This window comes from Vulpes lagopus, chromosome 14, assembly GCF_018345385.1.
Source record: "Vulpes lagopus strain Blue_001 chromosome 14, ASM1834538v1, whole genome shotgun sequence".
Taxonomy (NCBI): domain Eukaryota; kingdom Metazoa; phylum Chordata; class Mammalia; order Carnivora; family Canidae; genus Vulpes; species Vulpes lagopus.
Genome location: NC_054837.1, coordinates 23,288,391 through 23,310,153, shown reverse-complemented (window position 1 = coordinate 23,310,153; position 21,763 = coordinate 23,288,391). Strand labels below are relative to the sequence as shown.

The window sequence follows — 21,763 nt, the reverse complement described above, 5'->3', positions numbered from 1 at the left end:
TACCTTTAGCCCCAACACTCAATATTTTGGTGACTTTTTTGCCCCTTCTTCGATCCTTCCCTAAAATCTCAGCATGTAACACATACTTTACTAAACTCTGGGCAAGAAAAACTAAGATGAGGTCCCTAATTCTAGAAACCCTCAGTCGAGGAAACCAGAAACCACCCAGAGAGTGCAGAGCAGGGAGGGGTTCTGGGTTGGAAGGCTGGGGAAGCTAAGTGATGGTCCAGGTCCTTCAATGGCTTTATTTATGTAGTTGGTAGCATTTTGAGTTTCCAAAACAGTGAACATGCCTCTAAATTGACCTAAGTAAAACAAAAAACAAAAATAAAAACAAACCCCACAAATAAAAACATATTCCAGGGCCAAATGAATTATCGACCCAATTTGGCTATTGATATTACCTCTCCTTTCTATTGGCCTGGATAACTGAAATCTATGCGCTCTTGGTCGGTGGGGGGGGGGGGGGGATGATTATGGATGAGTCAGCAGTACGGTTGGCGAGAGGCAGTGGGAAGGACAGAGGATCTGAAGCAGGAGATGAAGTTCTTGTTCTGGTTCTGTTGTTAAATCTCAGTGAGGATTCTGGAAGTCACTTTACTTCTCACAACTTCCTCCTGTACGAGGTGGGAACACAAGTAAGCTTAACTCTATGACATGGTTGTAGATACTGTTTGTAAAAGCACTGAAAATGCAGAATGTACTCATCAATAATTCAAGTAGGAAGTAAAGAGGCAGGGGTTCGTCTTTGATATAAAGCCATTTTCACATTAAATCTCTGTTACATTGCTCAAAAGTTCAAATAAGCTCCAAGGAGAGGCTGATACCAGTGACAACTCACATGAGACAAACACATACCAGACTCGAATTACCAAAAAAGAATGAGATGGTAAAACATCCAGACACGCACATTTCTTTCACATACAAAGTTTGATTTAGCACCATGAATGCACATAGAATCCAAAAAGTCCAATGCAAACTAAATAGATTTTTTTGGGGAAAAAATAGTAAAAAAACAACTGCCACAAAGCCCTCGGAGATGGCTTATTTAAGGAGGACAAACCCCTTTGGGAAGAAAGGTTTAACAAGTAATAGGAGAAAATCATGGGGAATTACTGCTACATACTGCAGAAACATACTGGAAGGCAAACATGGTCCAAAGAAAAACCCTACTGAAAAAAAATGTCAAAAGTGGATTGTAAAACTAGTACCTGGCTCCAAGGTCAACAGCTTGAACAATCAAAAAATGAAAAAGACCTGGCCTGATCCCAGGATTAGTAAGGGGCTTGCTCCAGAAAAGAGCTGTGTGTCCATGTCTCCTGAGAGCAAAGAGCCATAGTACTTGAGGGGCAGAATGTCTTGATCAGAGGACCAAATACTCTTGACCTTGAGCCTGAGAGATTCGATGTTGAGCACGTGGACCCACAACTGGCATGCCCAGTGTTCATGGGCTCGCCCCACTGAGGGTAGGAGTGACTCACTTATAGCAGCACCTTGACAGAAACTTGGGCCTTCTTCTTCAAAGGTCATAAGGAAACTGAAGGTCTGAACCTGTTATATGTCCCAATGCTGAAAGCAATGAAGGATGACTGCCTACAGCCAGTTATTAGGTGTCTCTTCACCTAGGAATTGCCATAACAGCAGGTTTCCATGACAGGAGAAGGGAGGAGGCTCCCAGGGTACCATGGCTGAGCAGACCACAATCATTTCAACAGTGGCATTGGAAATGAGAAAATCCTCCGGAACAGGGAGTTGGAATTTCTGGTTCAGAGGATGCGCACATGCAGGTAATGCAAACACATTCAAAACCATGATGAGAAAACCTGTGGGCAGCTGGTGCCACCTGCAAGGGGGCTGGTAGAGGGCCGGAACGGAATAGTATCTTTGAGTTGTTGACAATTTTAGATGTCAGAATATAGTGTCCAGGGCCCACTCCTGAAGGAGCTTTTAAAACAAAACCCAAACAACTACCTTGGGAGAACATGCATATTCAATTTTATCAGGGTAAAGGGATGACTTCACTCAGGAAACCCAGGGACACAAGAAAACAACAACAATTTCCTTGAATATATTTGACTATTAAGGCAAGATATCTTCCTATATAAACCATTATCATGTTCCCACTACTCCAAAGAAGTCCAATAAATAAATTTACAGTGAAGGGCTCGAGGAGTCTGCAACAGTAGAAGTGCCCCAGAGCACCAGCACCTCCACAGGCTCGCCTGTAGTTTGTTCTTGCATGTGATGCACTGGTGTTTTCAAGATGCTTCACAGAATAGTTCCACAGGGTAGAGCCCAGTGGTGACTGAGGCCAAAGAGTATAGCACAAGAGGCGGTCAAAGCCAAGGCTTCCATGCGATGCCTCTCTTCTTCTACGCGGACTAGAGAACGCTGGAGGGTAGCTTCAGGCCACAAGTTCTCCTGTGGCACCTGGTCGCCCGTGTGTTGTCTGCTGTGCCTGTCACGCGGGGAAGAGCTCAGGAGGGCTCTCTCCATAGCAGTACTTGGCTATGGGGTCCCTATAGGTGTTCTCATGCTGCACGCTCTGTTGGCAAAAGGGAAGATAAGAGCGCCATGAGAGAGAGCAGAGGCTCACACACCTCCCTTGTGGGATGGTAGAGGTCAAACCCAGGACTGTGGGCCAGCACACCCTGCAGGAGCCTGGCACAGCTATCTCCAAATGCCACCAAGAGACGCCAGGCACTTGTTTGAAACAAAGGTGGATGCTCAACACCAAATGCCAACAACAAGCATGCAAATGGACAGAACATCACTGCATGACAATGGTTTCTTTTAATGTCAAAAGTGAGTTTTGTTCGTTTTTTAAAACAACCTAGCTACAACTTGGGCAACTCAAGACAACTATTTTCTCAGATGATGTTAAATTAGATTAAAATCCAGAGACTGTTTTGCTCCCAACTTCTGTGCTCCAAAGAAATTCAGTTCCTGGTACTGAACCCTGCAGAGATGAAGGAGACGCCACGTCAAGGCGTTTTCATGAAGTTTTATGTACCTTGAGGTCTGGCACACAAGCCAAATCCCACAATACCACACAAGCCTCATTTGGTTAAGTAAATGGAACGTGGGATTTAACAAAGACAACCATCCCTGACGGCTAATTTTTCAGCCATTTGTTTTCATAACAAGCAACTTGAGTTTTTGGCTAGTCTGGAGTTCATTAATTAGCCCAAGACCAATGCTTAACATCTAAATTGTTAAGTATTAATCCAATTTATGGACATGCAGCAAATCTTTTTTGGGATACCACAATCAAAACAAACTAGGAACTGGGAACTCTTGCTTTACAATAAAAAGATAAAGTCAGAAAGGTTAACATCTTCCCTCAAGATTGGAAATGGTGTCTGGGTTTTATCAGTTGAGGAAAGACAATACTCCGCCTTTTCTAGCATTTCTCAGAATGAGAGACTCTGAATCAAAATGAGTCATGTGTTCGGCCTTCTTCCCCATCTCCTTTAAAGCCCATTCAAGTGGAAAGCTCTTCCAGCAACACAAGACCATCAGGAATTTCTTCATGTTTTCAAATGTTCATTATAATCCCTGAAGTATTTACCCCGTGATTCTGAATGCTCTGAGAGCAGACCAGAGGTGCATAAAGCGGCATAAAATCAAAAAATGGGCTAACAGATATCTGGCAAAAAGTGCAAGAGGCACAGAGAATGAAAATGAGTCTGCTATCTCAGATGAAGTCAGTACAGTCTTGGGAGACACCATGAACAGAAGGCAGAAGAAGCACACTTGTACACTACACACAGCTGGCGGTCTTAAAACTGAGAGCCCCGATGACCACCGGACCGCAGAAGTGGAGAACTGAGGGAGCAGAGTGATGCAAAGGCCCAGACATGCAGACACTTGCAGGGCTAGGGGCAGCGCTGAGTGCCCGAAGAGCAAAGCATTTACTGACAACATGCTTATGAGTACTGAGAGCTTGACCACCCACAGATTTATTCGCCTATTTTTAAATGCCCACCTGCCCCCATCCTCTTGAATCCTAAAATAAACCACAACTCTGTTCCACAACAAATGACTACTTCCTTTAAACAAGTGGTTGCTGGAAAGCCTTAGTCATGTTTCAGAGACGTGGAGGAGAGAACTGCTCTCAGGAACTGGACTGTTAGGACTCCCCCAGACTTAGAAATAATTGTACGCTTCCACTTGAAGTGTGGATATGCCACTCAGATAGGGGAGATGCAAGCTGATTAGACCCTGATTTAATATAAAGATTTTACTTTCCCAGCATGTACAAATCTCATAGTGACATTCTAAATACCATCACTCTACCAAACAAAAAAAATTTTTTTAACCAAACAAAATTTGACACAGCTTTGCTTAAATCTCTTCTCTGTTATTATCCCACTAAGTGGCCCCCACTGCGTATTTCCGAGTTTTCTTCTCCACCCTGACTCCTACCCGCCCATCCCCCAGCCAGCGGCATCACAGCTTCTTTTTAATTTATTTATTTTTATTTATTTTATTTATTTTTGCATCACAGCTTCTGACCTGGGATGAGGTCCTGCATTTGGCCAGACACAATTCAAAGTGATCTTCGACGGCCATGAAGAGGTTCTGGAATGCCACGGCTGCGCGGTTGAGGAAGCGCTCCAGGAGAAGTTGCTATGGAAACAAAAGTTAGCACCTGTAATAAATTCCAGACTCAGCAGCACAGGGTAACCTTGGATATTTCTCCTAAATTAAGACCCTGCTGATATGGAAGAGGGGGGCAGAGAGAAGGTGAGAGCAAGCTCAAATGAGCACGAGCCTGATACCCTATCCATCAGAGAGCTGATGAGCAACACAATGGCCCCTCCCGCAAATGAGCCACCCATGTCAGCAGGAAGCACTCCCTTCCTTGTTGACGCTGCCTCACAGCAGCAATCTCTGCCATCTACACAGTTCCCTTCTCAGCCCTACCTTCCAGAGACTCTTGTGTGGAGACTTCGATGCTCACCATCCAATAAAGGCATAGAGAAAGGACATGGAGGTGGCGGCAACCGCCCATACCTTGCTGGGCTGCAGGCAGCAGGACACACAGTACTCATAGGCACCACAGCAGCCATGGGGCAAGCAGCCATCACAGCGGTACTGCTTCGTGCCGGGGACGTTGACATTACAGCAGCCGTTCACCAGCAAATCCTTCCTTTCACAAATGTATCCTGGAAGTCAGAGACTCACCTGAGTAACAAGCCAGCAGTCCTCCCACCTCTCTACCGGGTGATCACACACGAAGCAGCAATACAAATGCTGCACACAAAGAACAGAGAGAAAGAACGTGGAGTGTGGAGCATGCCAAGCACCAGAGGGCCAGGAGTCAGACACGTGACCAGGACTCGCTTTCTGCATGCCGTAGTGTACAGGCAACATGGGCTCCCATGTGATGGGTAGGCTACATGTTCTCATCTACCTAAAATGACCTTCTGCTCTGTTGGCGTGTGTTTGATTTAATCACCATATCAAGTCATGCTTAACCAACACACTGAAGAAAAATGGTATTGTTTTCAAAAAAAAAAAAAAAAGGAAAAGGAAAATAGAAAAAACCAAAGGTTTCATTCCTGAAAGTGAGATCCATCTAGATTTAACAGCCAACCAACCAACCCTCCAATCTTTACAAATATCTTTGAAATGCTTGGCATTTATTTGGAAGATTTCTGAAAAAGAAATAGTCACGCTGAACCTTCATAAGTTGATTTTTCCTGTATATAGGCCAGGAATTCTCAGAATCTGGGAATGCAAGTTCTCTAATACCCAAGGGAGAAAAATCCTAATTCCCTCCACTCCTTATAAATCCCTCTGTAAACACATTGCCTCCAACCTAGTCAAACCGAAACCCAACTCAAGTAAAGACTCTCCTCATAAAAACTACTTTATTGTTCAGAGCTGCTAAACAGACATTTTTCTACAACCTTCTGGGAGTGGGACAGAAAAATGTAAGAAGTGCATGAGGGACACCACACAGCTCTTGGGAAACTCCCAGGTGCATGCATGGGCCCACAGGTGCAGAGCAGCTGTTGCCAGCATCATTCCATTCCAAATACCCCAGCTTCTTAATCCTCAAAGGATGAGACTTGGTGAAGTATAAAGTTGTTTTCAGAAATTACTCTGGAAAACAAAGTCTGTGCAAAAGCAGGTGGCACCAGTAAAATAACAATGGAAGAGATGCAGAGGGCCCTCAGTTAACACCTGGAAAACCAGGGCCTGGAAAGAACCAGACCCCAGTTACCTAAGAACAGATGATGTTAAAGTTAGATTAAGCTCCAGAGCATGTACTTAAAACTAAGAGAGGACTACTCAAATGCCATAATATATGCTTCTGGGATTCTTTTTTAACTACTTTGACTCATTTTCTTCACAGGGATTATATAAACCAATACAAATCCAAAGAAGCCGGCACTGTTTCTCAAAATTCAGCCCCAAATGATACACTGCAATCTTATCACCTGTCAGGAGATGGAAAATATAACATGACCTAAACTTCACTTGTTGAAATTATCTTTCAGTCTCTTTTTCTTTTCTCTATCCTATCCCATCATCTACCTTTGTGCCCCTCCTTTGGTGCCCTGGTTCTCACTATTTAGCCTTGAAACCACAGGGCTTTCTGATTTCTGGTAAGAGAGTGCATTAGGATTTCTCCTCTTGCATCGTAAATTCTACTCATGCCAATGTTGTTTCCAACAACGAGTTCAGTAAGATGACAACCTCAGAGTGTGTCTCGACTGACTAGGAAATTAACTTCTAACCTTGGAAAAGTTTGTCATTCTAATTGGTTGTCTTATTTAATAACTGTTACCCTGGCAACATTCGTGGTGGGGTAGCATCTGCTTATGCAAAGGCATCAATTACTGCAAGTTTTCTTTATGAAATTGTTTATTTCCTCTCATGGTCATGGAGGTACAATACAACCTATGGCCCCAGGATTTTTTATTAATGGATTCTTGGAACTTTCTACTTAAGAAGTCTGAGAGGCTTTGTCTCACTTGAATTAATCAGAGGAAAATTATTCTTGTGTTAGCTAAAACAAAAGAAAATGAAGGTCACTTGTAACCTAGTATTAACTATTAAAGTCAAAGCATATGATTTCATGTTTTCTCACTGGGTGTCATGGAAACAAAACAGTTTCTAAGAAAAAAAGGACTGAACTCCCAAGTTCTGTCTCAGCCCTAGATCTCCCCACTGACCAGCTGTATCATCTTATGGAAGTAAATTTCCTTTGTCAAACTTTGTTTAAAAAACAAGAGGCTATTTGCAATACTATTTGCTTTTCTAACATGATCTTCAAGACAGAATCTGGCACTGGCATCACTGCTGGCTTGTCACTCCATCTTTGTGCAAAATTTTCCAGTTCCTCTACCTTAGGTGGGTATATTTCCTCTGATCCCTTCCCTTAATTCTAAGTAATCTCATCTGGTCTGATGCCTTTGAAGTCTCTTTGGGAAAGTTGGGGGTTTTTTTTGTGTGGTTTCTGTTCGTTTGTGTTTTGCTGGGAATGCAACTTTTCTTGAAAAGAACAGTAAATGAACTCTTGTTTCATTTTACAGATAGCATGCCTGCATTTTGTTCAGTCATCATGTATGGCTGAATATTCTAATTCAAGGTTGACCTGTGTTGATTCCAGTACTGCCACATTCACAATCCGTTTGTGCTGAGACTCTCTGAAATGAGCAAAATTTACTCCTGCAAACAAACCAATCAGATTATTTGCAAACCACCAGTTGAAAAAAGAAAAAAGAGTCTGCAAAAACTATCAGGGAACTCTGAAGACTGTTTAGACAGTTGACATTAAGGGATAGTGCTACCCTATTGGTGTGATAATGCTGCCCTGATCATGGTTTATGAGTCCTTGTCATTGTAGGTGAGTTCCTGAGCCTCTTGGTGCCTGTGTCTTCACCTATAAAGTGCCAAGAGCAATGCCTATGTTGTAGGACTATTGTAAAAATCAGAGATATTCCAGGAGAGGTTTTAGCCTAGTGCCCAGCACGCAGATAAGAGCTCAATTGTGCATTCATGGAAGTTCCTCTTCAGGAAGACTGGGCCAGCCTTCAAATGGTGAGATCTCAACCAGCTAATCCAACCACCTCAACAGCACAGGAATCGCCTTTCTTCCAGACTAAAAGGAGGCAAGAAAACTCTGGGAGAAAAGGATACAGACAGACAGGCTGCCGTTTTCACTGTAAGAGTAACACATGTTGAGTGTGTTTATCATTTGGGCACCTAGGTATCTCAAGTCAGTTAAGCGTCCAACTTGATTTTGGCACAAGTCAGGATCTCAGAGTTGTGGAATCAAGCCCTGTGTTGGGCTCCACACTCAGTGGGGAGTCTGATTCTCTCTCTCTCTTCCTCTGCCCCTCCCCCTGCTCATGCACATATGTGCACAAGCACTCTTTCTCTTTCTCTCTCTAAAATAAGTAAATAGGGCACTGGGTGGCTCAGTTGGTTAAACATCTGTCTTTGGCTCAGGTCATGATCCCAGAGTCCTGGGATCGAGTTCCACATTGGGCTCCCTCCTCAGTAGGGAGTCTGCTTCTCACTCTCCCCTTCTCCCCACTTGTGAGCTCTCTGTCTCTCAAATAAAATCTTTTAAAAAATAAGTAAATTATCAATAATAAAAATGAATGTGTTTATTATTCATTCATCACCTAGTCAGTCAGTTAACAAGCACATTTCCTAAGCGCCAGAACCGTGTGGCTATTATGCAGGCCACCAAGGAGGAACACTAGCTACCCTATAGAATTCACCACTAAAATAAGACAACACTGGCAAGGTCTGAACATCCTGCGGCCAGGAAGAGATGGGTAGGAACTAGCTAGCACAGGGGCTGGCTCATGACCAACTGCTGAAACCATGAGCACAAGGAGCTTCAAAGACAGAATCATCACACTAAACTTCTCTGACAGTGAAGGGAGCCTTGAATGACAAGTAAGGTATGAAAGACAGAGATGTGAGAAATGCTGGGAAATGCACTGTATAAAACCACAGCAATGGACTCCCACTATAGCCCTTCACTGGCTGCAGAGAAGAGGGGAGCCAGCCCTACCTAGCTCATCCGTGATGAGGTGCTTCCCTTGAATGGAGTTCCGGCACTGGTTGCCAGGCCGACTGCTGTTCCCCAGGTGAAATTGCACCTTCCACGGAATGGGCTGGTCGTGGTCTTGAACCTGGAGGAGATTCCGATCTCTCACTGCTCTTTCCTCCTACAAAGAGACCACAAATGGGAAGGTTAAAGTATCCTTTCTTGCATTCCCAGCCAAAGCTGTAATTTAAAATGCAACATAGGGCAGCCCGGGTGGCTCAGAGGTTTAGCGCTGTCTTCAGCCCCTGGCCTGATCCTGGAGACCCGGGACTGAGTCCCACATCAGGCTCCCTGCATGGAGCCTGCTTCTCCCTCCGCCTGTGTCTCTGCCTCTCTCTCTCTGTGTGTCTCTCGTGAATAAATAAATAAAATCTTAAAAAAGATGCAAAATAAACCTGTAGGAAAAATAACAAATTAAAGCTATGCTTCAAAAGTGGCTTACTTTTACATCAATGGCCTTTGGATTCGATGCATTTTGTAAATGTGTATGAAAACGTTAATTTCACACAAAACTTAGGAGAGAAAAAGTTCTAAACTTTTTCTTTCTGATGGTTAATCATTTAAAATACTTTCTTATAATAAAACAAATACATTACTGAATAGAATATAACATTTGAAAACACCTTTAAAATAGAAGAAGAGGGGATCCCTGGGTGGCGCAGCGGTTTGGCGCCTGCCTTTGGCCCAGGGCGCGATCCTGGAGACCCGGGATCGAATCCCACATCAGGCTCCCGGTGCATGGAGCCTGCTTCTCCCTCCGCCTGTGTCTCTGCCTCTCTCTCTCTCTCTCTGTGACTATCATAAATAAATAAATAAAAAAAATAAAAATAAAAATAAAATAGAAGAAGAAACTTCAAAGGAATTTTGCAACTGTCATTTCAGACAATATCTGGACTCATCTGAAGCACAAGTTCACTCTCATTTGCTGTTATGAGTACTTCAGGGATAAGTAAGCTTAGGGGAATAATGAATTGAGAGGTTAGTTTTAAGAGCATGAAGAAGCATGTTAACTTGCAAATTTCTCCTTTTTTTCTTAAGATAGACTTCCAGCCAGCCCTTAACCTACACATGCAAAGGGCCATGCTGCTCCAGAGGCAAGCACTTATGCTTTTCTCCTAGCCTCCAAACTGCAGCCAAGCTTTCAAAACTGCTTTTCCTATATTATTGCAGAAACTAAGGGGGAAGGTGCCTAACTACCAGAAAACAAGCCAAGCATGAGACAGCCATCTTCTGAATCCTTCAAGCTGCTGTTGGAAAACACCACAATCATCAAGACTCTCTCCCAAAGACTTTTTATATGTTTTAAACATCCTACCTTTTCAACAGAATTCTTGGCTTTTACCATTAAGAATGACCTGTGATGTGTCACCAGCAAAAGGGATTAGCCTTGAAAGTTTGATGGCAAAGGATATATACTTTAAAACAATGAAACAGAGCTTCACGGTTACTAATATTTCCTTAGGTAAGCAACCTAGGAAGAGCTATTAATATTTAAGATATACATATCCACATATACTTTGGGCACAGCAAACATATTTTTTAGCTTTTTTTTTATAGAAAGTACTAATGTGTAAGGATGAACCAGGATGTTTACTATAGCACTGCTAATATGGTAGGAAAAACCTGGAAACCCAACAGAGAAATGACTGAACAACACTGGTATAGCTATGGCTATTATAAAAATCCCAGATGAGAGTGATATGTATTTATCTAGCATGGCTCTTAAACCCTGCCTTGGACATTATGTACGACTTTATTTTTTTATTTATGTATTTATTTTTAAGATTTTATTTATTCATGAGAGACAGAGAGAGAGAGAGAGAGAAGCAGAGACACAGGCAGAGGGAGAAGCAGGCTCCACGCAGGGAGCCTGATGTGGGACTCAATCCCAGGTCTCCAGGATCACACCCTGGGCTGAAGGCGGTGCTAAACCTCTGAGCCACCCGGGCTCATGTACACTCATGTACAACTTTAAAACCAACTCTTGATTTCTGAGTCCAACTTCAGACTTAGTAAAAATCTCTCTGGATGAGACCTGGGAATTACTATTGTTAAAGTACCTGAATGATTTTAATACACAGAGCACTGTGTGTAGACCACTGGATGGATGTCCACAATACATTAAGTGAAAAAAAAAAAAAAAAGCACTGTGTGTAGACCACTGGATGGATGTCCATAATACATTAAGTGAAAAAAAAAAAGTTACAAAATGATGTGCATATTATCACACAGTATGATAACAATTATAATAACATACACATACACGTTTGTAAGAACTGAAATAAAAGTATGGAAAGATATTCTACAGACTATTAACGTAGAAGGGATAAGGTCTTCTGCCATCTTTGGCAGATTAATATTTTTATTAATATTTTTAAATTAAAATAAAAACATGAGTGTTATTAACAAGACACTGAGGAGGTATCTATGTGAACTCTGTACTAGCCTTGAAACTTTTAAATCTGTAATTGTTCTAAAATAAAAATGTTACTTAAAAAAAGCATGATTAACAACATTAAAGATAAAAAATTGCTCACAATCCCATTGCTTAAATAAAACTATCAATTTTTATTTATTAACTTCTAACCTTTGACCCCAGCATTTAGAATACAAATTCCCTGCATTCAGCTCTTGACACTAATTGGATGGTAAACCATTCAAGTACCTACCTTATCTTGATAATAACATTTTCAAGGCTATCTAATCATCTATCATGCTGATGTGCTATAATTCATTAAACACTCTACAGAACGTTGACCCATACCAAGTTTTTGTTATCATAGATAGCAATTGCAATAAAAACAGAGGTTTTGGGGGCGCCTGAGTGGCTCAGTTGGTGGAGTGTCGGCCCTCGGCCCAGATCATGATCTCAGGGTCCTAGGACTGAGTCCCACATTGGGCTCCCTGCTCAGCAGGGAGTCTGCTTTTCCCTCTCTCTCTGCCTCTCCTCAGCACTCAGGTTTTCTCTGTTAAATGAATAAATAAAATCCTTTAAAAAATAAAATAAAAACAGAAGTTTTGTTTATTCCCTTGAATGACTTGTAATAATAATTATTAGAAACAGTCATTGCTGTATAGTGCCAAATAATTTCCTTGGAGTTCTACGTGCCATTCAGGGTATTACCAGCATTTACGTAACAGTGTTTACAATTTCAACACCACTGCACCAGTACTGGAGTTTGTTTTTTAATTTACCAAGTGTGAAGTAGTCACATTTAGTGGCTTTAATTTTTATTCTGTCCTTCCTTTGGTTTCATTTACAGGGAGGAACTGGCACTGGCAGAAACCGGGTAGGTCATACAAAAACAGCATCTGTGTTCCTTGGTTGGCGCAAGAAGAGGGGCTAAGTGCAGAAGCCTTGGGAATATGGGACGAATCACTTTGGTGGACGCAGCTTGACTACCTGTAAATTTATACTCCTCTGCTCTGCTGGGACCCAGTTAACTGCAGAATCAAGCGATGTGCAAATGAAATTGAGCTTCAAATGCTGCCCTAGATAAATTCATAGCCATAAAGATCAGTAAGAGCTGGTCAAAGTACCCTGGATCTCACAATGAGGCTAAAAGTACTCCTACCACTACTCTCAAACTGTCCTGTTATCTCTTCCCAAAAGAAAACAGAAGTTCACAGATAAGTGCATCCCAGAAGGGCTTCTTCCACATAACTCTGCTCCTGGTAAACAGGGAGGCTAGTCTTCCAGCACTTAAACTTGTTTTCAAATATGAATATTCAAGACCTTGCCAAGAGGATTTGGTAAGACTTGTACAATCAAAAAAGACTGTACAAGAGATAGAGTGAGACAAGTAGCAAATGTCACGAATTAGCATACGTTTGCTTTTCTGAGGGTCCAGTCTCACCAACAGTGTAGTGAAGGGGCGCTGAGGGGATTCCTTCCATGGTTTTAAACCCTTTCCAAACTGACCTACCCTATTAGGTTGTCTTCATTCTAGGCTTTTGTACATATACACGTGCATGCACATGTGTGTGAGTGCCTGCATGTATGTTTCCCCCCACAAAGGTATCAAGTCCTCACAATGCATTAAAGATATATAGACAAGGGGAGCCAGTACTCTATTCTCAGAATCCCCAGAGTAATCGATAAAGAAGTGTGTACAAAAATCAGTGCAATCAACCACAACAGACATCCACACAGGGTGCACGGGGGTACAAAGAGTGGAAACAAAAAGGAGCAAAACAAGCAGAAAAACATGAGACCTTTCTTCATCAATTATAAAGCACTATAGTAATGTTTTCATTACTAGTATATGGTACTTAACCTTATTCTAAAAGGAGTATTTCAATAGCTGCCCCATCTGTTTTCCAGGGGCTACGACAAGGGTCAAATGAGATAAATGTCCCATGGCTGGTGAATTACGGGTCATGTTCTGTACCCTGGGCCGTACTTGACAAACTTTCTGAAAAATACACATACCTTGGTGATCCGAACAAAGCAAAACAAAAACATATTAGCAATTCTCTTATGATTTGTTAACACTTCAGAAATATCTAACTCACACATTTAATCCACTGCAATTTACATAGTTATTTTAAAAGCTAAAGATGTTAATATATTTCCAGTGAGTTATGCCAAGAGTCCTGAGACTTTCAAGGACTGCTCCACCTGAACGTGAGAACATTTATTTACACGAGAGGACTCTAAGGACCCTCTGACTCCAAGACTGGGATTTCTTCCGTCTCAGCTTAGATGCCCCACAGGGGTAGGCCCACCCTGCTGCTCTGTCACAACACCTTGCTGTTTCCTTCCTTTGGTACATAAATTGTCATCTGAAATCATTCTGGCCACTCTCCATTTCTGCCCCCTTATTCTCTGGCAGATTATAGGCTCTTGGAGAGTGAGACCTCATCTGCTTTGCCCCCCACTGTGTCTCCACCACCTAGCAGACAGGACCTAGCCCACGGCGGAGGTTCACTAAACATTTGTTAAGTAAAAGTGCTCAAGACAGTTGGCACCCGTTCCTCTCCCCCAACGGCATCCCCACCACTGTCATTAATTTCTCCTGCGCTCCCATCTCTACAATTTCAACTATCCCCCAAAGCATTAATTAACATGAAAACCAAAGAAAAGAGGAATTCAAAGCAACAGAGGATAATCAGCTAGTCTCCAGGCACAGCAGCTGCATCTGCTCCAAGTTCAGAGTTTCTCCAAAGCAAAGCATGGGACCCTACCTAGCCTTACAACTTTTCACGGCCTCTTCTCAATTCAATCCCAACACACACACACACACCAGGGCCCCGAACACTCCATACAATATCTCCGTCTCACAGAAAGAGAAATTGAGGCTAGGCAAAATAGGTCAAACTCACCTCTAGTCGAGCAGCTCAGGGGTGATGGATAACCAGAATTGCAGCAGGGAGCAGAGCAAAAGGAGCAAACTCAAATGTATATGAACAGCATCAGCCAGAATGGGCTCTGAGTTGTGGGTCCCAAGGACCTTTCTTATTCTTTATATTGAGAATCTTGATATGTGGGTTTATAAGGATCACGGCTATTGATATTTATCACATTGGAAATTAAAAAAATAAATTCTTAAAATACTTAAATTATCTATTCAACTAAAAATAATAGACCTATTATATGTTAACAGGGTTTTTTTGTCTGTGAAAAAAATGTTCTTCAAAAAACAAATTTGGTGAGAAAATACTTCTACTTTTCTGCAAATCTTAAAATCTAATCAAATAAAATCAAATAAAATCAAATATTAAAATCTGGCTGAAGGGAAGACAGCTGGATTCTATCTCCCTCTGCAGTTCACCTGTTGCTATAGGTTGTTTGGGCTGACGCATATGAGGAAAATCTACCTCACACAGATGTGTAGTTGAAATAGAAGGGATATTCTTTTTTTTTTTTTTAAGATTATTTATTTATTCATGAGAGACAGAGAGAGAGAGAGAGAGAGAGAGAGAGAGAAGCAGAGACACAGGCAGAGGGAGAAGCAGGCTCCATGCAGGGAGCCCGATGTGGGACTCGATCCCAGGACTCCAGGATCACACCCCAGGCTGAAGGCAGGTGCTCAACTGCTGAGCCACCCAGGGATCCCTGGAAGGGATATTCTAATGGCTTTTTCTTTTCTTTTCTTTTCTTTTTTAAGACTTATTTATTTATTCATCAGAGACATAGAAAGAAGTAAAGACACAGACAGAGAGAGAAGCAGGCTCCACACCTGATGTGGGATGTGATCCCAGGACCCCGGGATCACGCCCTGAGCCAAAGGCAGATGCTCAACTGCTGAGCCACCCAGGCGTCCCCTAATGGCTTTTTCAAATAATTACAGATAATGTTCTTTGGTACTACATCAAAACTTGACAAGTGTAGTTTCTTAAAAGTTCATTGTCAATGGTGTAGCCACTTTGGAAGACAGTCTGGCAGTTCCTCAAAAAGTTAAACATGGGTTACCACATGACCCATCAATTCTACTCCTAGGACTATACCCCAAGAGAACTAAAAACATATTTCCATATAAAACCTGGTACACCAACGTTCATAGCAGCATTTATTAATAACCAAAAGGTAAAAACAAGCCAAATGTCCACCAACTGATGAACAAAAAACCAAAATGCAGTAGATGGATACAAGAGAATATTATCCACATATAAAATGAAGTACTAATCAGTGCTACAACATGGATAAACCTTGAAAACACTGGCTTCAAACTGAAAGAAGAGTACATACTATATGATTCCTTAATATGAAATGTCCAAAACAGCAAATCCACAGAGACAGAGAGTTGACTAGGGGCTGCCAAGAGCTGATGGGCAGGGCTAGAGACGTTACAGCTAAAGCGTTTCTTAGTGTTTATTAGGCTGCTGGAGGGATCAAACCCAGAGAAATCTGCCAACAGTTTTAGGAGAATCACAATCACCCCTCCCCAATCAATCATGGCCATTGATCACAGGTTTTTAAAAAAGACAACACTAATTTTAAAATAAATACACAAGATGCATGAGAGTACTTAAAAGATGGTTGTAGGGAAGGTCACAGAGTAGACAGCATCTGACTCAAGACATAAAAAATTAGTTGGAGAAGAAAGGAGAAGTCATCCCAATTCAAAAGACTCAGGGCTCACTTGTTCAAACCATACTTAAGCATCCATTAAATGCCTGGCAGTATTCTAGGGGTGAGATTCCATGAACAACACAGACAAGGTCCCTGTTCTTAAAAACATTACTGCCTAGAAGGGAGAGGGAAGGAAGACAGATAAACGAGTTTATGAACAAGAAATGTTCAGTTAGTGATTCCTAGTACAAAGAAAATAAGACAGGTCCACAGGCAAGGAATCTTAATTTAGACTGTGTCACCCACTGTGGCCTGAGGCAGTAACAGTTCACCTGGCCTGAAAGGATAAAAAAGACTCAACTCACCATGCAGTGAACCTGGAATAGAGTCTGAAGTTTTATCGGAGTGCAACAGACACCCAAAGAAGAATTATACCTAGGGGAGAACTGTGACATTTTTTTCTTCCAGATTATCACCCCTATTAACACTGGGTAGAGAAGAGACTGTTGGACAAGAAAGGAAGCAGAGACCTGGGGCACCTGGGTGGCTCAGTCGGTTGAGCATCGGACTCCTGGTATCGACTCAGGTCATGATCTCAGGGCCATGGGATTGAACCCCACATCGGGCTCCACACTGAGCACAGGGTCAGCTTCAGATTCTCTCCCCGCCTCTCCCTCTGTTCCTACCTCTGCTTGTGTGCTAGCTCTCGTGAGCTCTCTCTCTTTAAAAAAAAGAAAGAAAAGAAAAAGAAGCAGAGACCTGCTGGTGGGCTACTGTAGTAGTCCAGACAATGTAGCCTGACCTCGGGAAGCACCAGGAACCCAGTGACAATGAGGACAAAATAACAGAATAAGGATACACTGTGGAGGCAGAGGCAATGTTTTGGATGTGGGGAGTGAGAAAAAGAAGGAAGTTATTTGTGGCTCCTCTACCTGGTGAACAGTAATGCCACTGAGTGAGCCTGGGAAGACTAAAGAGGAACTGTTGGTGATGAAAAATCAGGAGTCCTGTTTTTTGTTTTTAAAGATTTTATTTATTCATGAAAGACACAGAGAGAGAGAGAGAGAGAGGCAGAGACAAAGGCAGAGGGAGAAGCAGGCTCCATGCAGGGAGCCCGATGTGGGACTCCATCCCAGGACTCCAGGATCACGCCCTGGGCCAAAGGCAGGCACTTAACCACTGAGCCACTCAGGCGTCCCAAGAGTCCTGTTTTGGCCAAGAATGAGAAACCTATGACACATTCAAAAAGACGTCAAGCAGGCAACTAAATAGAAGAATTGGGGGTTTTCTGGATAGATCTAGGCTAAAATTACAAATCTGGGTATCAAGAGCACACAGCTAGAATTTAAACAATGGCCCAAAAATCGCCTGGGTCAGGTAGGGAGGAATACAGATATCTGAGTCCTGGCTCACTAGAATACTCAGAGGTCTGCCAGACTGAGAAGGAAAAACACATGACAACAAGCAGGTATCTGTGAGGTTGCAGAAAACACCAGTCCCAGAAGCACTTAGTTCTTGAATGTCATGGACACATCCTAAGGTAAGCGGTGGGGTACAGCTCCGCATCTTCCCCTTCTGCAGCTCCTCCACTGATCCTATTAAACTAAGGTGACCACGTAGTTTATGTTCATTAATATATTTTACTTATGATCGTGATCCTTGAGACCATCAGAGCAACAGCATAAACCGGTATTGCACCCACACACTTTGGGTATGTTCACCCTAAAAACTCAAAAGGCGGGATCCCTGGGTGGCGCAGCGGTTTGGCGCCTGCCTTTGGCCCAGGGCGCGATCCTGGAGACCCGGGATTGAATCCCACGTCAGGCTCCCGGTGCATGGAGCCTGCTTCTCCCTCTGCCTGTGTCTCTGCCCCTCTCTCTCTCTCTCTCTCTCTATGTGACTATCATACATAAATAAATAAAATTAAAAAAAAAAACTCAAAAGGCTCAAACCCGACTCCTAAACAAACTTCCAACGCTTTGGTCACATTTCCCACATTGCCTTTTTCTTCCAGAAATTCTCACATGGGAGAAAAACTAAGTGGATGGGGAGGTGACCAGAGATTTCATGCGGGACGCCGGGGTGGCTCCGTGGTTGAGCAGCTAGCTGCCTTGGGCTCGGGTCGTGATCCGGGGTCCCGGGATGGAGTCCCGCATCCGGCTCCCTGCAGGGAGCTTGCATCTCTCTCTGCCCGTCTCTGCCTCTATGTCTCCCATGAATAAATAAATAAAAATCTTAAAAAAAAAAAAAAAAGAGGAAAAGAGAAAAGAAAATTTCATGCAACCAAGTTATGCACAGAAAGGGTACCTCACGGGCCCTGCTGGGTCTCCCAGCTGGGTCACCGAGCCCCCAAAGTAAACGCAGGCCAGGCACGCCAGCGCCGGCCTGGCAGCTTGGCCACCCACACCTCCGACCCGCCGAGCCTCAGTTTCCCCCGCTGCCATCTGGGGACGCCCGCTCCCCAAGACTGCCCGCAGGGCGACGCAAGAAACGCACGCGCCCCCTACGCTCAGGGGCCGGCAGGTAGAAGGCACACGGAGGCAGTAAGGTCGGCAGCCCCGGCCAGGGGCCCGGAGACCTGGGTTCGAGTCCTCCCCCCGGGGCCCCCGGCCGGGCAGCGCCTTCTAGCTCCGGCACCAACGGAACGGGCAGGTCTGGGTTCCGGCGCACCGGCCCCTCGGACACACCCGCAGCGCGGCCGCAGAGGCGGCTCCCCCCACCCCGGAGGAGAGCCGGGCGGCGGCGGGCGGGCGGCGGGCGGCGGGCGGGCGGCCACTCACCTGCTTGAAGGTGCTGCTGAGGAAGTAGACGAGCGACAGCCCGAAGACCAGGGCGAGCACCCACCTCTTCCGGAGGAGCCGGCGCCACACCATGGCCGCCAGGTTCACCATGCCGGCGCGGACGCGGGGCGCGGCGGCCGGGGCGCGGAGCGGGGCAGGCCCGGAGCCCGGGCGGCATGGCCCCTAGGCGGCCCGCAGCCCCATCCCCCGCGGCGGGCGCCGGCCCCCCGGCCTCCAGCCCAGCCAGCTCCCGGCAGCCTCCCCGCGCCGCCCCACGTGACCCCGCGCTCCACGCCCCGCCTCCGCTCGGCTCGCGTCGCCCACCTGCCTCGCTCGGCCCCTCCCCATTGGTCCCTGAGAAGCGGCCGCCTCCTATTGGCTGAGCCCCGGAAAGGGGGCGGGCGATCGCGCGCGCACCGCGGGAGGAGCCGCGCCGCGGTCTTAGCGCCGGGCCGCGGCCACCTGCGAGAAAACCCGACCGGAGGCCGGAAGCACTCGGAAGTCACGTGCTCCCCGGGCCGCGCGAGTGATTGGCTTGGGAGGACGCGAATGATGCCGCCGTGATTGCTGAACTGTCCGGGCAGGTAAAAAAGAGAAGGCGCTTTTTCCCTCCAGAACGGTCCGTGTCGTCGCCTGCCCTTGCGGTCCTAGGGCGTTTTGTGCTGAGCGTTGGTCGCGGGGCTGAGAGATGCTCGCGGCTTTGTTCCGCACGCGCACCTGCCGGCTGCGCCCCCGCCGGGCGAGGACCGCGGGAGATGCTCTCGCGTGCATTTCGGTGCAGTCGGGTTACGGCCTGGGGGCGCAACTTAAAACAAAGCGTGCATTGCAAAGTCTCAGGGTAATTCTTCACGGGGCTGTGGTACGATGAGTGGAGCAGAGGCTTAAGGGGCGTTTCATTCAGTCATTCGGAGGCATTTTACGTGCAAAATTTTATTCCTGAATTCAGTAATGGAATAATTGTGTATCGCCTGCTCCCAACAGTGAACCTGAAGCCCCTCGAAAGCGAGCATCTGAAAGTAGAATCTTGGGCATGTGATCTAGGAAGCTGTGTCAGATTTGAGATTTGTATTTTGGGGGGGCTGTATTTTATTTTCCCCAAGGATCTGCAAGTGATGGGGAGTCCTTGGGAGGGGGCGTTAAGGTGACCTTGCATGTTCCTGAAAAATATTTACATAATGGGCTTTCCTTCATGATGTGAATGAAAATGGTGCTCCTGACCCGTTTCTTAACAGATTTTCCCAAAGAGAAGAGAGGTTTAGCCAGTGAATTATCTCTAATCAGTGGTCCTAGTAATGCCAGTGCTGTCCCTAGAAGAAGGTGGTCAGGATTAGGAAATCATTCAACAACCAATTATGATGTCCTTAACTAAAAGATAACATCTTTGGTCCTGTTACCAAAAAAAAAAAAAAAAAAATTCAAGTCTCAATCTATTCATGAAAAGTTTACAGCTTTTATTTTCTAGGGTGAAAGTTTAGGGAAGGAGGAAGGGATATACAAAAAGGCAACTGAGACCCACAGATAGGTATTGAATAAATTGTTGAATATTTATTTGTTGAATGCAACTCTGTGCGGGGCAGTGTTCTGGATGCTGATGTACAAGAGTGAGCCAGACATAGGATCCCTGCTTCTGTGGCATTTACATTCTAAAGGATCATAAATAAGCAAACATGTAAGTAAATAAGTAATATAAATAAAACAGGGCAACATATGGTGAGTCAGGAGGATGTGAGGAGAAGGCTTCTGGGAGGAGGTGACATTTGACCTGAGGGCGCTACACAGAAGGAACAGCATTCAAGGAACAGAGAACAGCAAGTACAAAGGCCCTGAGGCAGAGACAAGCCCACATGTTTGAAAATCAAAAAGACCAGTGAGGCCGGTGGGGAGGAGTTAAAGGAAGAGTAGAGGGAAATGAGATTGGACACAGGTGAAGCTGCTTTGGGCAGAACCTGTAAGCAATGAACAGAGTTTGGATTTTATTCTGGTTAAAATCAGAAGCCATTAGAGGGCCTAATACATATTTTCTGTGTTCCCCAATCAGGACTCATAGTTTGACAATAGGACAAAATATGTTAATACAGTATCCTCAGGAGTCCTAAAGAGGGATCATTGAGAGGCTAGCCAGATGTAAGGAGCAGATAGGACCATGTGCTTAGAGCTACCCACAATGCCCTAAGACATTCTCAGGTTCAAGCTATCCCACAGATTGTTCCCTGAAGTGTTCTGTTCCCTCCAGGGTTTGGAGGCTGATAAGCTCTGGTGACCTGTGCACCTTCTGGAGGAAGAGGAGGGAGAGGCCTACTTTCTCTAGACTCTCGTGGTCACAACCCCATCCGAGCCCTGAAGGCCCACCTCAGGCGTCATCAACATGGAGTTCTGAAGTCCATGTGGCTCCTCACAGTGAACCAGGTGACATGTCTCCATGAGAATTCACATCCTTATTACCCACTTTATTAAACCTGAGGGCTCTTAGGTAGCTTTGGGTTTCAGTCGCTCTATACCCCCAGCCTCCCAGTTTATAGATGGAGAATCTGAAGCCACAGAGAAGTAACTGATTGGTCCAAGGTCACATGGAAGGTTAGGAGTAGCATCAATGCCAAAACCACGCCTTATACTCTCATCCTCCAGCACCAGCACCTCTTTACCGCACATTTCACTGCTGCCTGTCACATGAGGACTTCCTCCACTTCTTGGCCTCAACATCCTCATCCACCAAATGGGGTAATAACACTTTCCTCCCTGGGACTGAATGTTGAATTAAGGGTTGGATGACCTAACAGTTGCAAGCAGGGTTTGCAGAATGTCAGAGAGCTCTGGGGATGCGAGGTAGGAGTAATAATACTTGTTTACAGTTGCCTTGGCAGTCCAGCCAGCAATGGGAATGTTGAG

At 44.7% G+C, this 21,763-nt stretch overlaps 2 protein-coding genes across 6 annotated transcripts in view; one reads left to right on the top strand and one right to left on the bottom strand.

Moving 5' to 3' along the window:
- Positions 1-225: 225 nt before the first annotated feature.
- Positions 226-19,134, bottom strand: SPRING1 (SREBF pathway regulator in golgi 1). 3 transcript variants are annotated; one of them, XM_041729446.1, is made up of 5 exons: positions 18,878-19,134; positions 9,047-9,203; positions 5,020-5,171; positions 4,519-4,632; positions 226-617 (listed from the first exon to the last, which is right to left on the bottom strand). In XM_041729446.1, exons 1-5 carry the CDS (start codon positions 18,986-18,988, stop codon positions 567-569), a joined length of 585 nt encoding a protein of 194 aa, XP_041585380.1. In that variant the 5' UTR covers positions 18,989-19,134; the 3' UTR covers positions 226-566. The 3 variants fall into 3 exon arrangements, with proteins under 3 accessions (XP_041585380.1, XP_041585381.1, XP_041585379.1); XM_041729445.1 differs by lacking the exon at positions 226-617 and adding an exon at positions 1,979-2,545; XM_041729447.1 differs by lacking the exons at positions 226-617; positions 9,047-9,203 and adding an exon at positions 744-2,545 and having other exon boundaries at positions 18,878-19,055.
- A 198-nt stretch (positions 19,135-19,332) lies between these two features.
- RNFT2 (ring finger protein, transmembrane 2) overlaps positions 19,333-21,763 on the top strand; it is a 67,645-nt gene continuing 65,214 nt past the window's right edge. For all 3 annotated transcript variants that reach the window (XM_041728325.1, XM_041728327.1, XM_041728326.1), the window contains exons 1-2: positions 19,333-19,461; positions 21,111-21,283. In XM_041728325.1, coding sequence (XP_041584259.1) covers positions 21,260-21,283 — 24 coding nt within the window. In that variant the 5' untranslated portion in view covers positions 19,333-19,461; positions 21,111-21,259. The remainder of the gene's footprint in view (positions 19,462-21,110; positions 21,284-21,763) is intronic.